Below are 26530 nucleotides of genomic sequence, written 5' to 3'. Positions count from 1 at the left end.
TTGCACATTTTTCTTGTGCCCATTGATTGAATCTATGGATAACCGCTTGCTTCTACCACTTGATGCGTGTCTGTATATCAACCGTCACCCGCTGATTGTTCATCCTCGACCTCCAACCCCGCCAACCAGTCCTTTACCCTCTGTCGCTTCAAGTGCATCGAGGTATGCCCTTCTTCCAGCTGTATCATGTATTCCACAGCATGTTCCATCATTTCCCTCACCCTACCATCCGACGCGTACCCCAGAAATTCCAGCCTATGCCGCCAAAATTCCCATCTAGGCTTGTTTACACCAGGCTCTACGCCCTCCACAGACCCGCCGACTCTCAGCACCTGGGCTTCATGGTCCGTCAGCCTCTGATTAGACTGGGTTTCCATGAACAAGGCTGGACCTGCATGCTGAATCTATTGGCATACCCCCTCCAGCATCACAACTTGTGCGGGACCAGGCGGCAACATTTCTTCCAGCGCTTCACGCAGCACCCAGACGCCAAAGTTGTGACACCTCACGATTTGCTAGCCGTAGAGTCGAGCAAATAGGGACTGCAGAGAGACCCATCTGGCCGGAGAAGATAGAATAGCATTCACAAGGGAAGCTGGTTAACTTGTTAGCCCAATAACAGCTGTGAAAAAGCATCAATGGAAAACTGACAGCCTGCGGCATCTCGCAAACATTCCCAAAACAGGGGCATATGCTCCCACACCACTGGAAAATGAAGCCATGGCAGAAAAACGGGGCCCTGATGTTGGAGCCGTCTCAATAGCCGCACAAGCATGTCGAGGCGCTCATCCTCGTGGTCTATCTCGGACGCCAGAGAGATGAACAGGTTCCACAGCCGCCGAAGGAACTCTCTGATCTTGCTCGCGTTATGGGACTCTCTTGCCCATAATCCCCGGAATGCTTCGTCGATCCTTTCGGCGATATGACCAGCCTTAGCCTCCTCATCTTGGTCCGGTCCTGCAGCTAGGAAGCTTATGATTTCCTCTTCGCGCTGACGGAGAAATTCTTCGATATTGAACTGATCAGTGGACATTCTTGTTCAAGTTGGGCTAGGGTATCTCAGAAATTGCCAAAAAAAAAAGAAATCTCGAGACTTGTTGTGTGAGTGAGGATATACCAGAGTTGATACTAACGATCAGTTGAATCGTCGGGAGTGAGTTGGTTAGGAGGTAGTAGTTGACGCTGATGATGAAGATGCCTAGATTTAACAGTGTCAACTCCGAGAAGAAATAATCCATAACGAATGAGTCTCACCTGCACCCCAACAGAGACAGGGACCAGAAGTCATCCAGGGTCTCTCTTGCCTATTGCTCAAGACCTGCCAGAGGAGGACGGAGATGTGGGGCCGATCAACGGAGCCATCCCAGCGATGAGGCCTAAGGAAAGAATAAAGCATTTATAGAGTACTGAGGATTAAATCATATTTTTTCCGAATTCTTTTCACATTTTAGATGGACTGTTTCCTCACAAACTAGGGGTCCTACCTAAGAGTCTGAGGCACTTTGCCCTTTCAGTATCTCGTCTTGTTCTTGGACCGCGTGAGGGATGTGGTTATTCAGTTTGATGACTGCTACCCATCAAGCAGATATCGATAATTAAAATTGTGTCAAGGCATAGCCACAGGTTGGTATTGGTAGTCTCGCCTGGCACTATAGCCGTAGCTCGTTCATTAGAGAATATGGCCTTGGTAACCGACTCATCCACGAGTCAACGGTAGCCCTGAGTACCGAACTCCAGCGTCTCCTCCAAAAAGTCGTCCATCTTGCACTAGACCCCTTGACTTCCATTGTAGTTCCCAAACTCACGCCTTCTTCGGCTGTCCCTTCTTTGACGCACTTCCTTTCCGGCTTGCCCCTCCCTTGGATGTCTCTTTCCCAGCACCAGTCTTCTTGATCGTATTCTCATCTCCCAACGGCTTGCTAATGTCTTGATTCGCACCGCTCGCGTGCAGAGGATCTTCGCCCTCAGGGCCCTTCTTGCTGGTGCTTTGCCGTGTCTGGGCAGCTTCTTCCTCTGGTCGTGTCGTGTTGGGGTCAAAGGCCGTATCAGCGTGCTCGCTAGTCATCTGCTCGTCACGCCCAGACTTTGTGTTCTCGTTGCTCACCGGGCGCAGCGATTCGCGGTCTTGAGAGTCCTTGTAGGGCACCCGTAGTCGAGAAGTCGTGTGGAGAGGGCGGACGGTGGTTTGAGTCGCGCGGAGGACGTTACGGAAGAGAGGCATGGCGATGGTGATGATGTGAATGCAATTGAAGCTGTAGGATTACTTGAACATCAAGGCATAGACTCTCTGGTCAATTGAGTTGGTAAATCTGAAAAGAAAACTACTTTGGGGCTTCCGAGATCAAACATAGTTATTTCGATCGAGAACTTCTTTTGACGTCATCGAACTGTCACCTCTGGTGTAAGTGACAGCCATCGTCATCACTTTGGATTGTGGATAGCCATGACCCATATCCACTTGACTACTTGACTACTTGACTACTTAACTACATAGTTTCAACATTAAGACATCATGAGGGCCTGCTGAGCTTCAGAGCTGGATTCCGTTCTCGTTAGCAATACTATCGTGCTGTGTAGGAGTCAAAAAGACTCTCCCACTCGACAAAGCACCTGCTTCACCCAAGATATGGTCTGATGAATGTTAGGCCGTTGCCAAGCGCCAGGCCCTGGTCGTCAACCCTTCCAGCACCCCGACGTTGCATGGGTCTTGACATCGCTTAAAGGGGCTGTATAGCATTACAGTCGTACGGTTGTTCAAGTGAGGTATCGACAACACAATTGAGACTAGCCCCGAAGCGAGCATTGCTTGGTTGCAAAGGGAAACCCCAGTGTCGCCTGTAAGCTGCAAGACTGGGACATGCAACTCAACCTCCCCAAGATCCTCGATCCTGTTGGTTCACCCCGATCGTGACAGAGCGGAAGGTCCAATACAAGCGACAATCAAGCCATCGCGGATCCGGGGCCCCAAACACGTCCTGTGCTCTGAACTGGAAACCCACATCTCAGCCGACATATCGAGACGTGGCAGAAGATGAAATTGCCAGCCGCGATTCCTGACCTCTCGTCGATCCAAGCTTCAGGCTATCAAGTTGAACAACAAGGCGGCACGAACAAAGTCGGTGACGATAATGGCAAACCGTCCGGTAGTCCGGATGAAAGACCACTGAGGCAAACAACGACGAGTGGTTCGATGCCGTCGCCTTCCCGGATCGATCATCACGAGCACCAAACCGGCTCGCAGGCTCCCTATAATGGCACTATGTAGAGTTGTAGGATCTGAGACACTCATCTCAACCCCGGACCAACCTGTACCAAGCCCTGGTATGGAGGCTGCCAGATCTGACACTTCCAAACCTGGCGCTCTAGGAACCCGCAGATGTTGATGGTAGCGGTGAGGCACTCCGGATTTGGCATGACTGTTGGTGTTGTAACCAACATGCCCCGTCTCCTGGTTCATTAAACGGCCAGTGCAGTACCAAATCACGCCACTGCTCCAACCCAGTGAAGAAGCCAGATACGTGGTTAAAGTGCTGTCAAATTCGGGAGTTTCTTTGACAGCTTCAGAGCCGGCGGTTCCGCCAGTGTAAGTTGTCTGACCCTGTCATCTTTCTTTTGGTATTCAGGATACTCGCACTGAATGGAGGACGTAACCCAAGAGCATTCCCAGCACATGGCAAGAGAAAAAAAGCAAAAAGCGACCAGACGGACAACGGCCGAGATGCTGCGCGGAGATCCGAGATCTGAAGTGAGGCTCTTGGTCTGGGCTAAGGCAGCCAACCTATTGACAGCCGGCGGCATTGCCCGAGAGGCGCCCATTCTTGAGCTGAAGTTTTCTAGAACAATTCCATGGCATCTCCCCGCATGGCGATGCCATTGGCTGTGAAAGTGAAGTAGCAAAACTGGCCCGCCTTTGGATGGATTCATCATCTTAATACCTCGCCAAGTTGAAGGAAAACGGTACTCGCTAAAGTGACGTTTGTCAGGATGGACCCTGTTGGTAGCCGCCTTGGTCGAGCTTTCGGCGCAGTCGGGAGCCATCTTCACATGCCTCTCACCGGGGTGCACACATAGCAATACTCTGGCCAAGGAATGGCTTCAAGTGCAAACGAGGTTCGAATCCACGGGATGCCATATCTACGAGTAAATGTCGAGATTAGGAGGCGGTTGCGGCGTCACAGAATAGGAGGATCGGCGGGCATGGGTCGAGTCAACAGGCCCTCGGAAACGTTTTTCAGGATAACGACAGCCTTGCAACTTCTGCCACTTATGACGCTCGCCCGTCAGAGGCTGGCTGGAACACCGCGGATGCAGGCTGTGAAACGCCTCGGGACATCTGGCTGGTTCATCTGCTCTGTGCGGCTTCTGGAAGTGGTTGGCTGCAGCAGCCAGGTGGCGCCGTTGCAGCAGGGGACCTGAAATGTGGTTTTGCTTTTTGGTGCCATCGGCAGCCGTTATTTCCACAATCATGTGGGAGCAAGGGGTCGGCGTGGCGGGTGGGCAATGATTGCGCCTGTGCCTGTACATGTGCCATGGTGCTTGTACCTATATCAGCCTGTATCGTAGCCGGTGAGCCATCGCTTGTTTCCACGCACCTGCTGGGCTGTTCCCTGGCTCTCTCAAGCTGCGAGGGCAAGGACCAAAGGGAGTAGGCATTGCCGTTAGCACCGGAACGCGGCAACGGGAATGCCTACCTTGGTTAAGATGGAGGCGCCACAAGGTCACTCAGCACAACCATCCCATGGCAGTCCGCCACGGGCATCTCCGTCGCTTATCTGCATATGAAGGGCGTCTCAACACATGTAAGGGGGCTGCAGTGACACTTGAACCGAAATCTTCCAGAACGATGCTGGGTCGCACTGCAGATCCGGTCTGGCTGTGTGCTCCTGAAGAAAGGGAGCCGCCAAGCTGACCGTGTCGACGCGCTGTACGACTGTGATGGTTGGGGATTCATGCAGGGGCCAGATGAAAGAAGGAGATCGGAGCCTGTCCCATCGACACCAGCGGCCCAGCGGATTGGGTATTGGTTGCGGTGACGATGGACATGGCGGCCGGTAACAGATGTGAAAGGCCAGTCTGGGACACAAGTAAGAGTGGCAGACGAGGTTGCTGACCAACAACACGACGTGACGAGCTCCAGATCTCCGGAGGCTGACAGAGGGCTTGATCGCCGCGTGTCCGCCGCTCCACGGTTGCCGGTCCCTGTGGCTTCGTGGCGCCCGTAGACGACGCCAACTCTGTTGTTTCTCTTGTTGGTGCTGCGTAACGAGCAGATCAAGACACCATGGCGCATCCTGAAGCAACAACAGTTTTGACACAGGATACATAGGCATGATCGTCAACCGGCGTCATGTGTACTAAGGCATGGAGACAGAAAAGGATGTTTCTCCGGTGAGCCTAAGCAAGGGACCACCACTGCGTCACAGCCAAAGCTGAACCTCAGTAGATCCTTTCCCACCCTGACGGTCTTGGTCGTGTTTAGGAGTTTGATATCAGGATTCGGTGGTAAGCAAGCAGCTGTCCTGTGTCGGTTCCCAGCATCGAAACTGCAGCCAGCCTGGGTTCCTGTGTGGTTGACGGCGATTGGGGGTACACTAGGATGAGGGTCCAATTGGCTAAAAGAGCACGAGGAGAGCACGAGGAGCGCACGAGGAAGGCAAGCCGGTGGTGCTGGAGCTAGTGGGCGCGCAGACCCGCCGAGAAGGTATCGCATGTACCGGCATGTAGATCGTGCGCGTTGAAGGTCGACAATGTAAGATTTAGGGGAAACGCTCCGGCGATTGGGCGCTATGCGGTCTGGTTGCAGGGGTCGAGGGGCGTACCAGAGCGGTCCCAGATTGAGGATGCGTCGATAGGTACTTGGGGTACCTAGGCGTTCGATGCTTGGGTTCCCTGGACTGATTGCCGGGAGTTGTCAAGCTGTTCAGTGGTTAGACTGGCTCTGTCCGCCACGCGCCGACTCCCCGCAAGCGCTCCCACCTCGGACACGCCGAGGGACAGCAAAAGGGTAAAAGGACCGTCAAGCCAGTGGCCCTGGGTGGCTGCAGAAGAGAAAAAGGATCACGAAAACAAAGGCATTTGATGAAAAGGGGACTGACGTATCGATGATTATCACTGACCGGCTGTGTTGCAGGTCGGCTGCACCTAGGGACGTTGGACACCCTCCCCCATCCCCCAATTCAACGGTACGGGGCAAGGGTACGGGCAGCAACAGCGGGCAAAGAGTCAGGACCCTTGTCGCGGTCTGGGGCTGCGGTGAATGAACTCAACTCTGAGCCAGCAGACGGGCACGGGGCCGGGAATAGCGAGACGACAATCCATGCTAATAAGGTGGAAAGGCGAGGCAAGACTGGAGAGGAGCAGAAATAACGAGAATCCCGTGACATACGATTTGCTGCCTGCATCAAGTACATGCAGGCACCCGGGCTGAGATGGATGTCCTGTGGTACAAACAGAAGGTGCCTGCCTCAGGTTGGCTTCAGGTCCACTGAAACCCATCAACGTCCATTATCTCCATGGCATTGATTGTCCCATCTCCATGAGTCCCCATGCCATTGGTCTCAGCCATTGCATCCCATCCTTCCCACTCAGGCCCAGGCCAGGCAGCTTTTGGCTTCACCCGCCTTACCCAAGCTGGACCAGCTCCGTCCTGTCCCACGTACCGCTGTACCGCTGTACCTCTGGTTCTAACTCTAGCCCACGCCTGGCCACGATACGCCCTGGTCTAGGTGCTCGCGCCGCAATAGCGTTCATTGGCACTCTACACTTGACCCAGGACAGTTCAGTAATCCATCCTCGGGCAGTCGTCCCCTACTGGTTTGGACCAGCATGAGCAGTCAAGTCAAGTCTGGCTGGCGGGTTGCGGTGGAGTGCAGTCAGGCTCGTCTTACACGGCCGCCATGAGCTGGTGACATTCTCACATTCCCCCCAGGTTCGACGCCATCCGTTCATTGACTTGGCCCATCCCATTGACATGGCCCCGGCTCTCCCGTCATCAAGTCGTCTACGGCTACGCCAGTAACGACAATCCCTTCTGTTCTGGACCTGGCTTCCCGGCCGTCGAGAGTGATTGCTGCGTTGCTGCGTTGCTGCTCCTGTTTTGTACGTACCTCGTTGGTACCTCTCTTACACTCACTCAAATCATCCACCACTTCTGGACCCCTGCCCTGCGGTTGTCCGTGCTCCTCGTCTCTTGCAAGGGAACTAGAACCGTACGGACCGCTAGGTACGTTGGCACAGACCAGACTTGTCTCTCGGTCGTACTCTTGAGGGCACCTCAGCGTCGAGTCGAGACGGGGTACCTAGAGACCTGCGGTGCTTGGCTGGCAAATTGAGTGGGATTATCGTCCTTTGACGGCGTGGCCGTCTGTTCAGTTTCTACTGTTTTGTCGCTGTCTCTGGCCTATTTGCCTGCCATTCGACGCTTGGAGGTTGCTCCAGAAAAAAGTCACCTACTACTGTCCTGTCCAGCACCCTCGCTCACTCTGTCGAGACCCTCCAACCCTCAGACCTTAGAACGGACCCAACTAGCCTCCCCCCCTCCCTTCCACTTGCGACTCTCCTACCGGGCCAGACCAGGCTCCTCTCCTTCTTCCTCCTTGACTGTCCCGTCCTGTCAGAGTTGCTGCTTGCTTCTTCGACTGGACTCGCTGCGTTGCCATACCGTACAGACGGACATCTAGAACATCGCTGGAAGCACATCGCAAACGCCTAAACGTCACCCCGTCATCATCGCCAAACGAATCGTTTTGTCGCCATCATCGGCATCTACCAACGGGACCTCATTCTTGAAGTCCCGGAGCAAAGCAATTTGGCATCCTCAAAACGCCTCCACAAGCCCCCTCCTCGTCCTCCTTTTCCCCCTCAAAAGGTCCCCTCCCCCCAAACAAAGTCGCACGCCCTCCCCGAATTGCCTGCTCTTCCCGCCGCCACATCCTCCGACGACATCCCCAAAAGCGAACCGATCACCCCAACTGCGCTGCACAGCAGAGCCGATCTCGCCTCGTCTCGCCTCCCGTGGTTGCGCCGCCCGCCAAGGCCCAAACCAAACCAGACCCTGCTTCCACCAAGTCCCGATTCCAACTTCACAAGCGCCCCAGCCTTGTTTGCTGCTGACTTGACTTTTGAGTTGGGCTTGCTTCTGCCTCGCATCATCGTCGCCAACGTCGTCACAGCATTCTTTACTACAGTACATACATCACACACAAAGACAGTGCCCCTGCGAGATACTGCCACGGCGTTCCGACTCCACTCGTGCTCCATTCCTTACAACTCGAGACTCAGCATGGGACTTTGCTACCGATCACGATAATTCAACGTCGTCCACCACATCCATCCCCTCACGATGGGCAACGGCCAGGGAAAGCCCGTCGACCTCAACGGCGAAGGTACGTGAACCACCTACCGCTTGCCCCGATCCTTTGGTCCTCGCCTTCTTCCATCGCCTCTTCCTCCTTCTAGTCGTTCGTCTTCAGCCGCAAGTCCCTTGGCACCGTCCGATTTCCCACGTGTGCCGTGCATGGCGCGAACCTCTTCTGTCGTCGTTGGACCCCGTATTTGCAACAACACGACTTGACCGAATAATTGTACAACAAATGTCTTTGGGATTATACTGACAACATCACTTACAGTGAACCTCAATCACTTCCGCCTGTTGCGAGTCGTCGGCCGAGGCGCCTTTGGAAAGGTTCGAATCGTCGAACGCAAGGACACCAATTTGTCCTTTGCCCTCAAATACATCCGTAAAGATGAAGGTAGGTTTCTGTTCCTACTTGTTGTGTCCTACCGCTGGCCTTGAACAACGCCCCTGAGCCGTATCACTTGTGCCTGTACCGGCAATCATCTGCGTGGCCTTTCCGTGTGGTGCAATGTCTATTGTCTTTGAGCTGAGCTAATTGCGATGCTATTCCCACAGTCGTACGATCCGAGAGCGTCCGTAACATCATCCGTGAGCGCCGAATGCTCGAATACGTCAACCACCCTTTCATCTGCAACTTGAGATACAGTTTCCAGGACATTGAATACATGTACGCCCTGTCCGGCCTCTATCCGCCTTGCAACACAGTAGTGGCTCACACTCAGCAATAGGTACCTTGTAGTCGATTTGATGACGGGCGGCGATTTGCGATTCCACATCTCGAGAAAGACATTTACCGAAGAGGCAGTCAGATTCTGGATTGCTGAACTGGGATGTGCCCTGCGATACGTGCACGCCCAAAATATCATCCACCGAGACATCAAGCCCGACAACGTCCTCCTGGATGCCGATGGACATGTCCATTTGACTGATTTTGTATGGTTTCCGTGATTCCCAACAGCAGGGTGATGCTAACCGGTGACAGAACGTTGCTTCCGACGTGGTCAAGGGCCGCACTCTTACGAGCAAATCTGGTACTCTGGCTTACCTCGCCCCCGAGGTGTACGCCGGCAAGGGATACGATGTGCGAGCAGATTGGTGGTCACTGGGAGTCTTGTTCTACGAGTGCATCTACAACAAGGTACGTTCCGCAAGATGGTCAAGTCCTGCCAAACCCAGCAAAGGTCACTCCCAAGTCAAAAGACGCTGACCAGATGTAGCGACCTTTCGAAGGTGGTTCCGAAGGATCCCTCAGCCAGCAAATCCAGGCCGCAAACCCTAAATACCCGGTAACACAGCCTCCCGTTTCCCTCGCATGCCTCTACGCAATCGGCTCCGCCCTCGACCCGAACCGAGATACTCGAATGGGATCGACATGGGAGAGCTTCATTAATAACGAATTCTTCAAATGCTTCGATTTCGAGCTCCTGGAGCTGAAGCGAATCGAGCCCATCTTTGTGCCTTCTTCCGACAAGACCAATTTTGACGCCACGTACGACCTTGAGGAACTGCTTTTGGAAGAGGCGCCTCTCGAGGCCCGCGCAAGGCGTCAGAAGCCCCGTGAGCGTCTAAAGGAAGATGCGACTGATAAGGAGATCCGGGAAGATGAGCTATACCGCATGATCGAGACTGACTTCAGGCCGTTTGATTACACGGTGGCTGCATACAAGAGGTGAGTCATTGTCAGCCAAGTTTCCCTTGTTGCTCCTATGCTGACTAGCCACGTAAGAATTACTGAAGGCACCGAGGAAGCCCTTAACCAGAACCAGAACCAGGTCCAGAACCATAACGAGTCAGCAGATCATGGTCCCCAGGCTCTCACGACGGACGAGGCCACACCCATGCCAGCATCCAACGGAGGTTATCAGCAATCACCCCTCAACCCGAGTCTCAGTAATGAAAGCCGGCAAGGCCGTCCGGTCCGGCCTGCGCCGCCACCTCCATACCAGAACGACTTCCGGGCCCGTCACGTTCCTATCATTGCCGGTCAACGCGTCACAAGTCCTACGGGAGGTGTTCAGGTAACGCTTGACGGCGGTGGTAGCTGGTCTGAGCTGGCTCGGCAGGATGCGACGCTGCCTACCGATGCCAACAATGTGGCAGACGGCAAGGCTGAGGGCTCTGGTGGTATGTTTGGATTCCTCAAGGGCAAGAAGGGCCGCACAAACAGCCCCAAGCCAAAGGAGAGAGGTGTGTTGGGCAAGGAAGGCGCAAGAGTTGTCATCGGCTAGAGGATGATGGAGGCTCGCAATGGGCCATTCGCGTACCAGCGACAAAGGATTAATGGCCAGTCGACGGACTGCACTCCTGTGCTACGGAGTAGGAGGCTCAATTATACGATGAGTTTACACCCGGCCAGCAGATACCGAACGGCCTCTGCGGTATCTCCATGACGGACGGAATCGGAATCGGATTCGACCGACACGAGTCAGTATCATGGAGCTCGGTAGCCAGTTAATATTACGCTCGGAACAGACGGGCTCGGATGGGGCGCGGCGCGGCGACGGCGACGGGAGACATAGGACGATGAGAAACGGCCTCTCTACTTCATTCATTACGGCGTTCGGTCATGGTTTACGGCTAGACGCCCTTGCCGCCCCAGGATATAGAGGGGCATTATCCCAAGGAACGAATGTTGATTTGAAACAGACTACCTATTTGGCACAAGACCGAGGACATATCGCATGTGGAGCTATCCATCATTTGGCGGCATCTCATTCACTTTGGCCTGTGGCATAGGCTACGTGCTGCAGCTACAGCTGCAGCCGCAAAGGCGTTCCTCTCTGTCGGGGGGGCTGGGGTTGTTTTTTTCTCGGGATATACTCATTTTTTACACTTGCCCATCCCGATCTACACATCTGCAAACGTCTATTGAGGTGGGTCAGATTATATACAGCCGGTTAGGTTTCGGAGTGCGTTGGAAGAGTCAAACGAGGAGAGGCGAGGTGAAGCATTGGGAGGAGATGTCAGTATTGATGGTTTAACTGTTCGTTATTGTGAGCATATTTGGAATAATACCCCATTTAAACTTTTATCCATAGTTTCCAGGAGTGATTGCCATGCGTGATATTTGTTGTTCTTGTCTCAAACGTAGGCCGGACCATTTACTCCCAAGGTGCACTTTCATCACAGGGATAGATGATACATAAATGGATACCTGACAAGTGACTACGAAGAGTTACTAGGGAATGACAAGTGCAATGTGCTGCAAGAATACCAGTAAATCGGCCCTTGCTATCGTATTAACACAGTACCTTGTCAATGTCTGCTTAGATCCATTGAATGGAGGCTTACATGATATCTCCTGCACTCACTTCTACACTCAATCCCATCCACGTTCTATGTTCCAACTCAAATATCTCTCAGGTGTAAGCCCAAATCCATTTCATTCTCATATATCAAAATACAGATGGGGGGCTTGTTGAAGGTTCCATCAACAGCAAACTAGGCATACGGCAACGTTTCAGATTTTTGTCAACACCCTATTGTTAGACAGCCCTACCGGCTGCTTCCGATGTAAGTGGAGAAAGGATCGAAGACATATCCAATGCCATGTTGGGTTGGTCATCTAGTCTATTGGTGTGTTGAACATACATGTCTTTCAAGTGGACAAGATACCGCCAGTCGTACTTATTAATGAATATTCTCACTTGGGAACGCAACGCATCAGTTCATTCATAAATATTTACATTTATATATACACTCAAACAGTGAGGACAGTCTATAGCAGCTGTTTCAAGGCAACAACGTAGAAACTGGCTCTTAAGCTCCCAGCCAACCGACAATGCCACTATAGTGATCATGTCAACCATGACCAACCAACGTGTATCGATGGAAAATGTTTGATTGAGTATAGTCTCGTTGCTGATGTACATACAACGCATCCAGCATCAACGCTTACGCAGACACAGATGGCTGTTTGTTTCCTCCAAAGGTCTCCTCTCGCTTTCATCCAGAATGTTTCCTTTGTTGTTGACCTCCAAAAACCACTCATCAGTCAATTATTCATAGCAGCAGAAAAAAACAAAGCCGTCCGAAGGAAAAGCAAAAGAAATATGAACAAGAGCCTCAAGCCTAGGCAAGAAAACCGACATCTGAGTGTGCAACATTCTCCATGCCATGATGAATTCCCTTCTCTCATCCATGCAATTCATGGCCATCTCTGATAGAAGCAAACGAGAAGCCACGATCCCCCTGATTTTCCGAATCCATCCTTTCTGTTGTAAACGCCGTATTCCGTATGTAGCTGCTTGCCGAGCGCCGGGTTAGATTGATACTGTACAGCCGACTCTGTGTCGAGTGCGGATACATCTCAGGCCGACAGACCGAGATGCTTGTCGGCTTTGGTCTTGTCAGCTTCAATCTCGACACCCAGCGTGTGGGCGACGCAACTGCTCGACACATCCTTGCCCATGTACTTCTTGAGGATGGTGTCAAAGTCCGTCTCCGCCACCACAGGACCAGTGCCGGAGCACTTGGCCTTCTTGGTGAGCTCGGAGCAAAGACCGTCCAGGTCAAACTCGCCGTTCTGGGCCTTGGGGCAAGCTTGAAGTTTCTCCCTGCAATATGGGTTAGACAATGAAAAACTTCTAGAACGTGATGGCGCCACATACCAGAGCTGATTGCAGTTCATGTTTTGTTTCTTCAGAGGCTCATCATCAATCGAGTTCTGCTGTGCATCAATCTGGTCAATGAGGTTTGGAGCCTTCTTGGCTTGGGCGTTGAGCTTGGAGGCAGGGCTAGTGGGCGCCATATTGTATGGGACGAAAAAGTCGGTGTCGAGAGCGTCGTTAAAGAAATCATCAAACCCGGGGTTCGACAGAACATTATCCTGAGGCTCACGGTAGTCGCCAAAGAGCTGTGGATCAAACTGGCCGCCGTTTTGCTGGGCAAGCCAGTCGAAGTTGGTGCTGCTCAGGTCGACATTCGAGAAATGGTCTGTGGGAGCATGCGAAGACTGCTCCTCACCAATAGTTGTCATGGTATCAACAGGCTTGAAGCCCATTGGTGATTGTGTAAAGGGTTCGGGGGACGTCCCGCAAGAAGAGCTAGGGCCAGTGTTGGAGTGCGACGACGCAGATGGTGAGCTTGTGGCACCATTGGCACTGTAGCCCGCAGAGTCAACACTCGCGCGCGAAGGGTTCGTAGCCGAACTCGACATGGAAGGGCTAAAGACACCCGAGAACTTGGCCAAGTCATCCTTGTACTGAGACTGTGGTGATCTGGAGTCGTTGGAGATGTTTGATGGGCTTGGATAGGTCTTTTGGAGGGGGCTGGTAGGCGATGAGCCAGATCTCTGTGGCTTGTTGACGGGAGGTCCGGGGAGCATGCCAAACTTGGGGAACTCGAATTGAAAGTTGACATCGCCGAGGTTGCTGACTGCTGCGTTGCCAAAGGGAACCTTTTCTCTGGGCAACGCCTTGCTATTTGTCATCAAGGACACCTTTTGCTTGTACTGGTGGAGTTCGGATGTCATACGCTCAACCTGAGCGCGAAGCAAACCATTCTCGTGGTTCGCAGCCTGAGAGGCTTTTTCTAACTCTTCAACCTTGGTCTCGAGATCCTTGAGATGCTTTTCCTTGCGCTCTCTGAAGGCTCGTTGGGCGGCTCGGTTCTGGGCCTTGCGCTTCTAGTGTGGATTAGTAAACGGATCAGGCCTTCAGTGTTGAGGGTAAAACATACCGAGCTGGGCTCAGATGTGAGAGGCTTGCGGCCAGGCTTCTTGGGCACCTTTTCGGTGCTCTCGCGGCGCTTGGGGTCTTTTCCAGGGCTGGTCTCCTCGTCCTCATCATCAGGGTGGCTTCGCTTTTCAGTACCCTCATTCTCTGTGGAGTCGGACTTGGAGGTAAGGGCGCCGCCAGCGGAAGGAATATCTCCAATCATGGAGGGCTGATCATCGGTAGCAAAGGAGAAGTCGAAGCTGGAATCGCCAAAGTCGTAGTCGTAGTTATCAAGGAAGGGACTCTCCTGATATGCCTGGTTCGTAGCACTCTTGGGCTGAGCGGCTGAGTTGTGAAACGACGTCGGAGAAAGCGACAGGGCGTTGTTCGCGGGACTCGCAGAGGTCTGCTGCTTGTTGGAGTTGAGAGCAGCAAAGAGCAGGTTCTGCTGTTGCGGGGTCAAGAGGAAGTTGGGTGGCAAAGAGCCACCAGTGCCAGCAGAAGCCATCGCGAAGGTCAAAGAAGGTCGACGAGATACGGCGCAGAGGATGAGAAATGGTCGCGGACCGTGGCGAGAACAGGCAAGGGTAGAAGATGGATATCAATCCAAGCTCTCTGCCGTTCCAGGCTCTCTCGCAAGAGGGGGGCAAAGAGCCTGTGTAGCGGCGTTGTCGATGTGTTGGCGGCCACTCAGACTAGAGCAGCGAGCGGGGCTTTGTAATGCGAAGCGATACACGGTTCTGGCGCGTATATGACACAATGAGCAGGCAAGAGATTGATAAACGAGGCGGAATAAGGGGATTTTCGGATTGAGATCTCAAGGGACCAGGTTACTATGTAAGATGGATGATGGAATCGTTGCGATGGGTGGCAGCTGGCGTCAGGCGGATGGGGTGGACGAGAGCCAGAGTTTGGCGGGGGCCAGGTTGTAGCTGGTTGGCTGCAGTGCAGGCTCAGCACTGAGAGCGCCCGCCGAGCGTGCAGGGCTGGTGGAAGGTACCTACAGAGGGTGAGGGGTACCTGGCAGTCGCACTGTAGGCGGCCGTAGGTGCAGGTTCAAAGGTAGGTGGCGGGCCGCGCGTGTACAAGGGGAGCTGCGGGAGACGCTGCGGCAAGAACGGAACGCCGCGAAAGACTTTTGCTGCCTGAGTCACAAAGATTTCTTCTAGTCGCTTCTGCCGTAAGCCCTGTAAACGGGGATCAGAAGGGACCGTCGAGTGGGGGGAGACAGAGAAAGAGGTCAGAGTGAGGAGGCTGGATGGTGGCATTAGGATGGATGACAGTGCGAATCGAGTCGCCAGGTGCATTTGTCAGCCGGGGCGACCGGTCACCGGCCCCATCCATGGACCATGGACGCATCAAACCACCCAGACTTACAACAAGACGAAACAAAAAGCCACCCAGGCCATGCCAAAACGAGGCTCGAGCACGCTCTTTTTCTGCTCCATCTGACTCACGTTTGAGATCAAACAGACCGTCATTTCCGTCCACACCGGTCTATTCTCTTCGTCCATTGGCCTGTCCCCCACCGGCCACCCGGCATGCCTGGCTGATCTGCCTCCGCCGCTATTAATTGACATGCCCGCGCCCTTCGCCATCATGCACACGTTCCCCGAGTCTCCCTCATCCGGTCCTCGCATTTATGAACTGCCATGTGCACAACCCATTGTTGCAGTTGCAGCTCCTCGGGTGCCTGCTGTCATGTCGCCGAGACAAACCGTGACCACGACTCTCAACTCACGCATCCGTACACAGTCAATTCGACTCTCAGCTCCGACTGATACCACAGCTTGACCCTTCCCAGATCCGGCCCAGCTACCAGCTGCTAACCTTTTTCTAACCGCAAAAGTCGCTCCGTGCACGACCGTCATGCTCAGCACCGCCTCCGGCCTCACTCCCTTATCGCCGAAGCACCTCCCGAGCGGTCATCTCTTCCCCCCCGCCCCCGGATTTACTCAGATTCGGACTTTGTTCCTCCGTGCATTCGCCATTTTTTGCCGACCAATCATTCCGAAGCACCTTGCCTGATGGGTCAAATCTCGCCTCAGGCCATCGAACTCACCGAACGAATGCCCTCGAATTTCGATGTCTGGATTTTTTTTCTTTCACCTCGAATTTCGTGACGTAGCCCGGAAATTCAACCTCCCGCGCTCTTGGCTTGATCGGAGAATTCAACCGCGCCCAACTACCGAATCTCTAAACTTGACGAATCAGAACGAACCCGCGGGGTTTGACAAATGCGGCTAGGGCCTTTATATGCATGTTTTGGAATCATCCTTGGTGGCGGTTCGACTTCACGTGTCGTCTGTCTCAAGGCGAGCAGTATCCATTCCTCGGTTCATGCCGAAAGGTCTGAGCTGCCCGTTCTCGTTTCTACCTATTCAGTCTCTTGATCCATTGAATGTTTTGCGTGAACTCCAATTCCTGTCCAACCTCTCAGGGTCCACGCACAGTAGATACCCAGCTTTCTATCTGCAATCATGATGCCACCCGGGGGATAATCATATATCCATAGATGTTTTTATTGCCGTCGCCAATACATTTAGGCAGCGAATGGTTGGTGTTGCTACCAATGAGTTCAGATCCATATACCCTCAACGATATGCAGGCACTATAATAGTGACCATCAATGAGGGTTGGGGAGTGCCTCCAAGTCATCTGCCCATACACAGCAGAAGACTTTTTTGTCTGTTGACAAAGGACATTGCTACTTTCTCACTCGGTTGGTTTGGCTTCGTTCAACATTCATGTGCCAATCAGGCATTGTCAAGTTCACAAGTCACCAGTGCGATAGCGCGTTGCTTATTATAGTTGTTTATTGGCTTCTAGTCGTCAAGCCTATCAATTCCCAATGCTTCCTGCTTGCAACGCCGTTCCAATTCATGCCATCATTAAGCGTGACTTATTCCTTGGCGATCTGCTTGTGGACCTCGGCCTTGTTGTCGTGGGTGGTCTCGTCAACCTTGTCGGAAAGGGCATCCTTGGCGGCAGAGGCACTGAATGAAACTGTTAGTAATCTGATTCTGAAGTCATCGCGGGGTTGTGTGGAAGCTGCTTACCGAGTGCTGATGGGGGCGTTGGAGTCCTTGGCGACCTCCTTGTTGGCCTCCTTGCTGACACCGGCGGTGGCACCCTGGACGCTCTCGGCGACGTAGTTGAAAGCCTGCTTAGCGGTCTCCATTGTGAAGTTGTTGGTGGTTTTGGGGGTTGAGGTGGTGGTGGTTGATTGTTTGGTTTGAAGGTTGAGAAGATTGTTTGAGTTGTTGTGTGATGATGAGAAGAAAGGGAGTTTGAAGGTGGGAGGACCTGGGGTTTAAGTAGGAAATTTGCAAAGATGAGAAGCCTTAGGTTAGTCTCACGATGCAAGCAGGTGGATTACTTGTTGGAATTGTTGAGGTTTCTCATGTCCGTGTACCAGCCGTTATGCCGATTCACCAAATTACCGTCACAGAGCTATCGAGAAACACTTGGGGTCGAATTTCAGCAAACCGATCGATGATGTGACGTCAGTGAGTCCCCCACTCCAAGTGATTGCAGAATCCAACACTCGCCCACTACGTCATTAGACCCCGCGGTGGCTTCTTCCAAAGGGCATGTTTTGATCCAGGCCAAGGATGCTTTCAGGCGCCTCTGGAGCCAACCTTTCTTGCGTCCGGGGTGATGAACACCTCGTGCCAGGGACGGTTTCGTCGAGGCATTCGCGAAGCTGATTGGGTGCTGCCAAGTCTCCGAGCACGGGAAGACTGAGGATCACTGCAGGACATTTGCGGCTCCAAGCTTAGGTCCTCCCCGAACGGATCCACTAGCTCAGGGCCGCAGCTCTGATTGGTCTCGGGCGAACGTCTTGATGCACAATGACAACACGACTCTAGGCGTGGCTTGTCGTGTGAAAACCTGGGCCATCAGCCATGCGACGATATCCATTCACTTGGAACCAATCCCAGACGTCGAGCTACACTTTGACTCGCGTCTGACCAGTTCTAGCCCCTCGTTCAGATCGCGATCGAGGTCAGATGACTTTTGATGGACGAAAAGCCCTTCCGTAAGGAGCCGACGATCGAGAGTTTGACGTCAGCATCGATAAACAAGGAAATCCGCTATGTTTACTTTTGGACATTTCTCAATCACATCGACATCATCGGACTAGATGGGTTCAGACATGTGAAAGGCCTCAGGCCATGTTCCTGATCAAGGGTCCCCCTCTTGTTCGCAGTTCCTGAAGGGTATCAACACCACAAGCTCGAAGGGTCGCCGAGGAGGTCCAATCATCAAGTTCAATTCTTCAAGTGTGCCCTCTCTATACATTGACTTGTTCAGCGATGTAGTTTGTTTCCTTTCACACAACCAGACCATCGCTTTGAAACTCTTGCGGATTCGGAAGGGTAGGATTGATGTTGAAAGCCTCATTCCACGCATCGAGCGCTCTTTCGGTTCTCATACATGTTTGGCAATGTTCCCTTGGTGCGAAGTATTTAATTTGGTCTTGTCCGTTGCCTGATTTCTTAGCGTATTGTCTCAACGGCGATCGTCGTGCTCTCACTGTACCCCGGATTTTCAAGCACCTCATCATTCAGCAAGGATCTCCGTCCAGGCCGTCCATAACAGGGGTTTAGTGAACCACGTCCACGCAAGGTAGTGATACTTCAGTTTACACCTCTGTTAACCTGAGCCATAAGTACTCGGCATTGTGTAGTGATGTACACTCATAATAAACTCACAATATATCTTCTATTACAACTACTGCAGAACACTGGTGCCGTGCATGGCTTGAGTCCTTGCCGAGGCACGTGGGGTAAGAAAAAATGAAACACTGTAAAGTTGTTAGCAAATCCTCCCCTGAGATTGGTTTTGAGAAGTCTTTAAGAGCAGTCAGATATAGAATTGGGTTATAGTTCTACCATGGATTCATTATGTTATTTGACATTGTCCCCGACGGAGACGTCATTGATACTACCAAGGAGCAGTCAGGGCTAAACGTGGTGTCTTTGAGTTTACATTGAACTCTTGGTCCTCGTGCGACGGCCGGGATGTATTGAGATCGCCGAGAACGCTAAACGTGCTACACTATAGATAAAGTTACATTGATGGGGGTTTTTGTCTTTCTGTGTCCTTCATGTGCTATTCCTCTTATGTGTGCTTCGGGCAGCACTTTTCGATTCAGGGAGTGAGACTTTCCAGGTGCGATGGTTTATTCTTGAGCCATCAAGCCACAACATTGCATCAGAATAGATATTGAACTAACCATTTGATAAGAAGACAATTGGAAACAAAATCTTCTCACAAGTGCACAACCTCACTTGATTTGAGCCATTGTCCCGATTTTGAAATGGCTTGTGTAGGTTAACTCACTTTGAGCTATTCCCAGTCAAAGCTACAGATATCACGTGCCCACCTAAGAAGCTGGCCCGTGCGACACGCCATTGGACCCCGCGGGTCAGGAGGCAAGGCAGCTCCATTTCAAGGGAGTTCAAGACAACGACAGAACAACTTGTATGAAGTGTCCTTGAGCATTTTTGAACTGCCACTGACGGCCTGCATCGAACTTAATCAAGAGACCGAGGCGATCCGACCAAGTGCGTATTACAGCTGCCGACTGCCGCCATGGATCTAGCGTACGACCACATCCAGGAGGATGTCTACGCTAAAAAGCCCGAGGGTTCAGAGTCCAAGGATGGTTCCAAGCCTGAGCAAGCCCAGTCGTCCCTAAATGAGGACCTCCAGGAAGCTTACAAGGCTTTCTCTAACAGCCCCTGGGGTGCTAGGATCGGTGGGTTCCTGGGTAATGTTGTAAAGCAGGTATGAGAGCTCGGCTTCATAAGCCTAGCCCATTCTGACATGCGTAGGGCGAGTCGGTGTACACACAAGCTTCCAAGGAACTGGCGGAAGTAGGTGAAGATGCATCAAAGGGTCTGACAGGCCTACGCGCATCCATCCTGAGCCACACGCGGAATCTTTCCCTCAACACGAGTACTGCCGGCGAGAGCTCCAAGGATGGAGCCAAGGATGGAGAGGAGGACCCTTCTACGCCTACCAAGGCACGAGGAAGCGAGGAGGATGGAGATGCGCTGGCACGTATCAAGGCCGAGGCTGCGAAGCGACTGAAGGATCTCCAGCGAGCTGAGGATGCCGCTGATGAGGCCCTGATTCGATTCGGTGGCAACGTCCGCAACTTTCTCCGCGATGCCATTAGCATCGCCCCTCCACAGGCGTCCGACCAGAGCGGCGCTGTTCTCTTCGAGAGTAAGGATGCTCAGGGCAAGCGGGTGATTCACACCTCTCGGTTCGACGCTCAGCTACATGTAATTCATACTTCGACCGAAAGCTTCACCAAGGACCCCAACAGCGCCGAGTATGAGACTTGGTCCAAAGAGTTCGATGCCGATAAGAAGACACCCGATATCAACAGCGATCTGCAGAAATTCCCCGACCTTCGCGCTACCATGGAGAGGCTGGTTCCTGATCAGGTTCCCTACGTTGACTTTTGGAAGCGATACTATTTCCTTCGCCACGGTATTGAGACAGCTGAAGCTAGACGACGGGATCTCCTCAAGGGTAAGCCGAATTGCTGGTTCCTACTTAACTGTGCTAACAACACCATAGCTGCCTCTGCCGAGGACGAGGTTGGCTGGGGCGACGACGACTCTGATTCCGACTCTGATTCCGATTCTGATTCCGACGACGAGTCCAGCGACGACAACAACACCCCTGTGGCCAAGACCGAATCCAAGACCGAACCCAAGACTGCCTCTGCCGCATCCTCGAAGACTATCGAACCTCCTGCACAAAAGCTCCTGAAGCCGACCGAACCCCGCACGTCCAACGACCTAAAGTCGCAGGCCGATAGTGAAGCTAGCTACGACGTTGTCGGTGCGACATCTGGCAAGACGACCCAGACTCCCAACAGCCCCAAGGACTCCAAGAAGGAGGAGGAGGAGGACAGTGATGACGACGAGGATAGCGATGACGACTGGGAGTAAGGTTGAGTAGATGTCCAAGTATATGTGGGTGTGATGGGAGTGTCGCTCGTCCAGCTCGGCGTTCGGTATATGTGAATCCAAATGTGGCAGATTGAAATAGCCACATACCTTGTATCTCGTTTTTGGGTATTAATACCAGGAGCACGTGTCTGATATGCTCTCCATTCAAGTCATTTCTTTTTATTTTGGTCCTTTCCACTTTTACCTCTTCTTCTTGGTGACCATGGTGAAGCCGTCTTCGTCGACTTGGGGTTGGGGCTTCTCCTTTGGTGCAGACACCAGCGCGGGAGCTTCTTCCATCTCGACATCGGCACCGCCTTCATCGTCTTCATCATCATCATCGCTCTCCCAGTCTGTGTCCTGATCGGCATCCTCGGCCTTCTTGAACATCTGATCAACCTTTGCTCCCTTGAGGTTCAACCAGCGTGTGCGGAGAGCCTGAACGTCATCATATTTGCCCACGGCGCATCCCGTACGTGCGCGAATGATGTTAGTCGCAACTTCGGTGCCGGAATCGTCGTCGACGTTGACCTCGAACTCGTCGACCATGACCTGAAGGAGAACCGTCTCGACATCCTCCAGATCAGGCTCCTCAGGGACCTTGGCGTTCTTGTCGTTCTGGGCGGGGGCCGCATCGGTGAACTCGGGGAATAGGTCGGCGACGGCACCAGCGAACCAGTCGCGCTTGTCGGCAGAGTCTGGGCCACCCCAGCCGTTTTGGACTGAGAGGGTGAGGGCAGGCCAAAGGTGAAGGGCGTATGCGACGGCTTGCTCGAACTCGGATTGGCGCTCGGCTGTTGGATATGAAGTTAGTGATTATGAATATTTATAAGAAGTCCTAATTAATAGACTCACCCGCCGGAGGCAGCTGCACAGGTTCTGAAGAAGCCATGGTTGTCAAGTCGTTGTTGGTGGGGTTTGGAGGGGCAACTCAAAGATGGCTCTGCACAAAAATTTTGGTGTTTTTTTTTTTCTTCCGTCCAGACCCAGATCAACCCAATCGCGCACCCACACCCGCTACGACAGCGCAAAACCCACTGATTTCCCTCCACAAACGCACGGGCCAGGCTGAAAGGACCGAGCGACTCACTCGTTGCATGCAGCAGGCGGACTCGACGTTCCCGTCCCGCAAAGTCAGGGGTAGGGTCGGTTGAGCATGACATCATGGGGACCCCTAGCACCAGCACCAGCACTAGCACCAGCACCAGCACCGAGACAACCAACCTTCATGCTTTTACTGTGTGTTCAGCCGTGACCTACTTCTCGCGCTGATCGGCCAGACATGAAGTCTTTGTAGTCTCAACAAGCTTTTTCGTGGGCAGACGGCGCGTTTGTAACAGAAGCCGCTGCCGTATCCAGCTCTTAGCACCATGAACTCTCTCAACACCACCTCAGTCTCACTGGCAGTGACGCCAACTGTCGTGTCGACTCTATTTTCACATGTACGTGCCGTGCGATCCATGGATCCATCCCGCGCCCAACGGTCATGCAGCCTGATGCATTTCAATTGCTTTTTTTACTGACGCGACAATCCTCTGCAGTACTTCAACAGGAAGCCCCTGAGGCAACGCCCGACTGCCCATCTGTCCTACGATGAAGGCCTTCACCTGATCCGGTCGTTCCTCGAGTACTCATCACACCACACCGTCGAGGAGCTTCAGGCATTTACCGCACAATGGGTGCCGCACCCGCAATGGGTCAAGGTCGAAGATGCGACCGTTCCTGAGGAGCAATTGACCCGCGCGGCCGAGCTCCTCCATAAGCAGCTGGGCACCGACGGCCTCCGGCAGGTCGGCGGCGAGAAATGGTGGCAGTGGCGGAAGCCCAAGAGCCCCCTGGAGGCCGAATGGATCGAGATGCGCTCGGATGCCTGGGAAAGGAAGCGGGATGGCGGCAATTCGCGACGCGTCATGATGTACATCCACGGAGGCGCATACTACTTTGGCAGCGTGGATGAACATCGGTATCAGATGCAGCGCCATGCCCGCAAGCTCAAGGCGCGTGTGTTTGCGCCTCGCTACCGACTGTCGCCGCAGTTTCCTTTCCCTTGCGGCCTTCACGATTGTCTCGCCGCCTACCTCTATCTCTTGACGGTTCAAGATCCGACGACCATTGTGCTGGCAGGAGACTCTGCAGGCGGCGGCATGGTCATGTCTTTGCTGTGTGTTCTGAGGGATCAGGGAATTCCATTGCCTGCTGGCGCTGTGCTGATCAGCCCATGGGTCGACCTGACGCACTCGTTCCCGAGCGTCTCGGGAGAAGCGCCGATGGACTACATCCCTCAGGCTGGATTTCACCACAAGCCCTCCCAGGCATGGCCGCCACCCAACGAGGACGATATCACGATGCTCAGAGAGGCGGCTTTGAAGAAAAAGAACAACAAGATCAAGAAGACACCAGGAACGCAAGAGCTCAAGGAAAAGCAGCATGCACCTGTTGTAAAGAAGGAACCATCCGATGCCTCGTGCAGGTCAGATTGGATCAACGGTGGGGTTCCAATCAATCCTGACAAGCTTCTTTCAGTCGCCATCGATGGTGAAATGGTCAAGCTCAAAGATCAGATCCAGGTTTGTTGTTTCGCATGATTCAGAAGATTGGAAACTCATATTCCCAGATGTATACTTCGAATGAACTCCTGGCTCATCCACTGGTCAGCCCCGTCATGCAGCCTACCTTGGGTGGTCTGCCACCTCTTCTCATCATGGTTGGAGGAGGAGAGATTCTTCGTGACGAGCAGATCTATCTGGCCCACAAGTGTGCTAATCCTGCCAAATATGCACCACCTGAAGAAGCCTTGACAGAAGAAGGAAGGGCCCGGCTGGAGCAGTACAAGCCAACCGATGTTCAGCTTCAAATATGGGATGATCTCTGCCATGTGGCGCCAACACTCAGCTTCACTCGACCTGCCAAGCACATGTACAGGTCCATTGCCCAGTTTAGCGCCTGGGCCCTTGCCAGAGCTCAGAAGCGGGGCATTGATATTCTTGACGACGATGCTATCTCTGTCATTTCTGAGTCTGGATCAGATAGCGAGCGATCACAAAGGCCCAAGACCCCGGAACTAGAGAGGTCTCCTACCAACCTTCCGCCTGGGCAGGTTGGAAAGGCAGGCGATCCCCTACCTCCCTTCAGGAACCACATGATTCGGCAGAGGGTTACTCGTCACGGTGCTACATTGCCTTTGGCCCCCGAAGCCGAACTACCCGCATGCTGTGTCCAACCTGCCACAGTTGGTGTTGTGAAGGAGGGTACCGTCAAGAAATGGCTCGCAATGAGGAAACAGTGTGATCATCGCTTCGCCTCGGCCAAGGCAAAGATTCACAAGAAGATTGTCGATGACATGGTGGCAGGCTATCATGAATTTGGCCCTGGCGAGTATCCTCCCCCTACTGCCTTGGCAGGACGACGACGGGTCGACTCGGAGCTGGTGGAGGGCAAGAATCAGAAGAGTTGGGGCCTGGCAATGTGGTCACTGTGGGGTTCCAAGCACGATGAGATGACGGTTGAAAGAGAGAAGAAGGCGGGTGAAGAGCCCGGGGTCCGCGTTGCTACACCAGCTGATGGACAAGGGGCGCGTTCTTTTGCTGACATTGAGGGCCAAGATGGGCCCAAGGTGCTGTCAGACCAATCTCGCAGCCGATCTCATCGCAAGACGGTCGTCGATGACAATCAGACAGGCAGCATGGTTTTCACTGAGGACACGCCTGTCGCCCATCTCCTGGAGCAGAGGAGGGAACAGGAGGCCGCTAAGCCTAGCCTGCTCAGCCCTGATTTTGTGCCAGAGACTGGTGTTGCAGGAAAGCGGCCGTTCCTTGATGGCATCGCTTTGCCGTTCAGCCTTAATAAGGAAGCTGATACAGCAAGCATGATGACTCTGCACTCGACCGCTACTCCGCTCCCAGGCTCAAGGCCTATGAGTTTAGTTCTTGTGGATGATGACTCGACTCAGCCGACGCAGACAACCCATATGACAACACAAGAAGATGATGTGCCCGCAATTGGCGTAGCTGGCAAGCGTCCTTATCTCGACGGCATCGCACTGCCGTTCAGTTTGAATAGGGAAGCCGAGACGGCCAGTATGATGACCTTGCAGTCCAACGTCACCCCGCTGCCAGGCTCGCGACCCATGAGCCCAAGTGTTTTGGGCGATGACTCGGCGCGGTCGATAAAGCAAACCGACGAAATTAAAGAGAATGGAGAGAAGAAAGAGGAGGGATCAATTCTGGCAGTGCCGACCCCCGAGCGGCCTGGTTTGGACACTTTCGTCACGGCTCAAGAGGAGCTTCCCCGTGTCAAGTAAGAGGAGGAATATTTGTCACTTTTGGCGCAACGGATAGGATTTGGCCAGAATGTATTATTTTGGGTACAGCCAGGATATCCCGTGCGCCAGAGCACAGTCGTTTATTGTTTCTTTGTTTTTTTCCTTGCGTCTTTGCAAATAAGGGAGCGGATATTCAGCACACTCACCTTGAGGGCTCTTGGGAATACCAACGAGGCCGTCCTTTGTAAATCCTCACATATACACGTCATTTTCTTATATAATACAACCAGACAAGCATCAAGACCAAGGCAGAGTAGAGACCCTGATAGGTCTTCAGTGGTTCATCTTTCTTTCTTGCCCTCACAGGGATATGGACTATTGGAAACATCTCAAATAGTTTGGTGGATAAACCAAATATTGTTCCCGTAATAAAGACCCAGCCAGCTTTTAAGAAACCGTTGACCATCCAACTCTTGCCGTTCTTGGTGATGGTGAGTACATAATCATACATGGTGGTACAGTGTACGCGGGTATATACAGTCTTGCCAGAGGTTCCCAGTCTCTAGCAGAGATTCATAACTCCATCTTTCTAGGCCCATTGTGTGTCCGAATATAGCATCTCGACCATTTGGTTCCTTCAATCCACGCCATTGAATCGCTTCCACTGCTCGACGTAGAAGTAAGGGTCTTGAGGACCCTTCTCGAGGCCCCGGTAGTCAGCAGGTTCAGCCTTGACTTGGCGGCTCACAAACGGCGTGAGCTACACCATGAGCGTTAGCAACAGTCGTCCTCCATGTGCGCAATTCCCTCCTCACCTTGAAGTCCTTGAGGTTCGGCACAGCATATGTCCGGACCTTGTTCCACTCAATCACGTAGCCTCCGTACTTTGTGTGTCGACCCATTGAACCAGTACGGTTACCCTTGTAGAAACCCTTGCCGACATCTTTGGTGGTGAGCTTGAGGTGGCGGTATCGGCCGACTGAGAGGGCTTGGGTAGGTCTCATGTTCGCAGAAGGATATTCGGGGCCTGTGGAATTCGTGTATGCGGTCGGCGAGAGCGAATTCGGAACGATCGAGGGAGCTATCCGTGGTCAATTGGTGGTCGGCGTCGCGATTGCAATAGGTGGGATGTTGAAGATTTGGAGATTCGGGAGTTTGTGTTGTTCCGATTCCGGGGCTAGCTGCCGAAAGCTTGCAGGGGTGTGCCAGCAACATCAGGCCAGGTGCGCGATGGAATGGCGCTGAGCTATGTTACGATATGGAATAATATTCTAATTTG

General features: G+C 53.0%; 7 protein-coding genes across 7 annotated transcripts; 3 read left to right on the top strand and 4 right to left on the bottom strand.

The window, feature by feature from the left end:
• Positions 1–1603: 1603 nt before the first annotated feature.
• NECHADRAFT_99624 (uncharacterized protein) lies at positions 1604–2300 on the bottom strand. The gene has a single exon (XM_003052541.1). The coding sequence runs from the start codon at positions 2219–2221 to the stop codon at positions 1802–1804; it is 420 nt and encodes a 139-aa protein (XP_003052587.1). The 5' UTR covers positions 2222–2300; the 3' UTR covers positions 1604–1801.
• Positions 2301–8341: 6041 nt separating this feature from the next.
• On the top strand, positions 8342–11387 carry NECHADRAFT_99623 (uncharacterized protein; the record flags this gene model as incomplete). The annotated part of the gene is made up of 7 exons (XM_003053050.1): positions 8342–8384; positions 8628–8750; positions 8912–9023; positions 9085–9289; positions 9339–9494; positions 9574–10025; positions 10074–11387. 7 exons carry the CDS (start codon positions 8342–8344, stop codon positions 10582–10584), a joined length of 1602 nt encoding a protein of 533 aa, XP_003053096.1. The 3' UTR covers positions 10585–11387.
• A 934-nt stretch (positions 11388–12321) lies between these two features.
• Positions 12322–14521, bottom strand: NECHADRAFT_99622 (uncharacterized protein; the record flags this gene model as incomplete). Its single annotated transcript, XM_003052540.1, has 3 exons — positions 12322–12912; positions 12967–13982; positions 14036–14521. The coding sequence occupies 3 exons, from the start codon at positions 14519–14521 to the stop codon at positions 12666–12668; spliced, it is 1749 nt and encodes a 582-aa protein (XP_003052586.1). The 3' UTR covers positions 12322–12665.
• Positions 14522–19614: 5093 nt separating this feature from the next.
• On the top strand, positions 19615–20990 carry NECHADRAFT_35273 (uncharacterized protein; the record flags this gene model as incomplete). The annotated part of the gene is made up of 3 exons (XM_003053049.1): positions 19615–19809; positions 19857–20565; positions 20614–20990. The coding sequence occupies 3 exons, from the start codon at positions 19615–19617 to the stop codon at positions 20988–20990; spliced, it is 1281 nt and encodes a 426-aa protein (XP_003053095.1).
• Positions 20991–21191: 201 nt separating this feature from the next.
• NECHADRAFT_35159 (uncharacterized protein) lies at positions 21192–21921 on the bottom strand (the record flags this gene model as incomplete). Its single annotated transcript, XM_003052539.1, has 2 exons — positions 21192–21784; positions 21846–21921. Coding segments are annotated over 2 exons (669 nt in total), but the record flags the coding sequence as incomplete, so codon positions are not given.
• Positions 21922–22360: 439 nt separating this feature from the next.
• NECHADRAFT_77740 (uncharacterized protein) lies at positions 22361–25290 on the top strand (the record flags this gene model as incomplete). The annotated part of the gene is made up of 3 exons (XM_003053048.1): positions 22361–22432; positions 22532–23557; positions 23605–25290. 3 exons carry the CDS (start codon positions 22361–22363, stop codon positions 25288–25290), a joined length of 2784 nt encoding a protein of 927 aa, XP_003053094.1.
• Positions 25291–25888: 598 nt separating this feature from the next.
• On the bottom strand, positions 25889–26255 carry NECHADRAFT_77739 (uncharacterized protein; the record flags this gene model as incomplete). The annotated part of the gene is made up of 2 exons (XM_003052538.1): positions 25889–26011; positions 26067–26255. The coding sequence occupies 2 exons, from the start codon at positions 26253–26255 to the stop codon at positions 25889–25891; spliced, it is 312 nt and encodes a 103-aa protein (XP_003052584.1).
• Positions 26256–26530: the final 275 nt, after the last annotated feature.

This window comes from Fusarium vanettenii (genome assembly GCF_000151355.1).
Source record: "Fusarium vanettenii 77-13-4 chromosome 3 genomic scaffold NECHAsca_2_chr3_3_0, whole genome shotgun sequence".
Taxonomy (NCBI): domain Eukaryota; kingdom Fungi; phylum Ascomycota; class Sordariomycetes; order Hypocreales; family Nectriaceae; genus Fusarium; species Fusarium vanettenii.
This window is presented reverse-complemented; position numbering and strand designations above follow the sequence as displayed.